Source organism: Cariama cristata, unplaced genomic scaffold (genome assembly GCF_000690535.1).
Source record: "Cariama cristata isolate BGI_N322 unplaced genomic scaffold, ASM69053v1 scaffold25316, whole genome shotgun sequence".
Classification (NCBI taxonomy): domain Eukaryota; kingdom Metazoa; phylum Chordata; class Aves; order Cariamiformes; family Cariamidae; genus Cariama; species Cariama cristata.
This window is the reverse complement of record NW_009624212.1, coordinates 18,269-19,377: the sequence shown is the minus strand read 5'-3', so window position 1 is coordinate 19,377 and position 1,109 is coordinate 18,269. Positions and strand designations below refer to the sequence as shown.

Genomic DNA, 1,109 nt, shown 5'->3' with positions numbered 1-1,109 from the left:
GTGGTGGGCACAGCTCGCTCACCCTGCGGTGCTTCGTCTGCTCATCCCAACCTACCCGACCCAGGGCCACCATCCTCCCAGCTGGGCTTGCATCCCTGGAAGGCATCCCCCGGGCAGGGCTTCCTTAGGTGGGACAGGACCGAGGCGACCTGCCCTGGGCTTGCACCGAAAGGCTCTGGGATATAATTTAGGTTAAATTAACTCTGAACAGAAGCAGAAGTCGGGCCCCGGCAGCTGCCTCCGGGTGGGCTGGCCACGGACACGCTCGGTAACCGGTGTCTGTTCCAGTCCCAATCTCGGCGTAACAAAAAAACGAAGCAAATATTCGTGGAAGGGGGGGACTGTGCAGTGGCCAACCTGGTGTGTTCTTCTTCATGTGGCTGCGTAGATACAGGACAGCATTATGCAGCATCCTTCTCATGTGGCTGTGTGTGTATATATACGTATTTTGTGTACATATATATATATGTATATGTGTATAACTACAAGGAGCTCTGTTTTAGTCCTAAAGCGGCACTGCTTTGTACCTGCCAGCTGTGTGCCGCCGCGCTCTGACCGTGCAGGTCCTTGTCTCTGCTTTGCCGTCCCCAGGGCTAAAGGCTTCTCTCCAGAGGCTGCAGCTGGAGTACGTGGACGTCGTCTTCGCCAACCGGCCGGACAATAATACCCCCATGGAAGGTCAGTGGAAGCTTAAATTAAAGGTTTTAACGTGACTGATCCTGGCTTACAGGCTTAGACTGATGATAGTAGGAAATGAAAAACGTGTTTTTAATTAAATATTCAGGTGGGGCAGCTTAAATATGAAATACTTCATTCGTGATATCCTGGAGCCCTATATATTTACATTTCAGTGAAATGAATTTGTATCCCTTGGAAGGAAATTGAAGTTTCCTTTATGTCCCAGTGGTGGCTTTAACGTTGTTTGGGTTTTTATCTCCTACTCCTGATTCCTTCAGATAAAGTGAATTTGTGTTTGCATTTAAGGCAGGTCTCTGTGTCAAATGAAACCTGCATACCCCTGCCCCTGGTGCGGCCAGCTCTGGAGAGGGGAACATGCCAGCGCCACTGTCCCCACCCTTGTCCCCGTCCCCTGGGCTGCCTGGAGAGCA

At 51.1% G+C, this 1,109-nt stretch overlaps 1 protein-coding gene across 1 annotated transcript in view; it reads left to right on the top strand.

The window, feature by feature from the left end:
- Nucleotides 1-591: 591 nt before the first annotated feature.
- KCNAB1 (potassium voltage-gated channel, shaker-related subfamily, beta member 1) overlaps nt 592-1,109 on the top strand; it is a gene marked incomplete at its 5' end in the record, with an annotated part of 11,471 nt that continues 10,953 nt past the window's right edge. The window contains one exon of the mRNA XM_009703095.1: nt 592-678. Coding sequence (XP_009701397.1) covers nt 592-678 — 87 coding nt within the window. The remainder of the gene's footprint in view (nt 679-1,109) is intronic.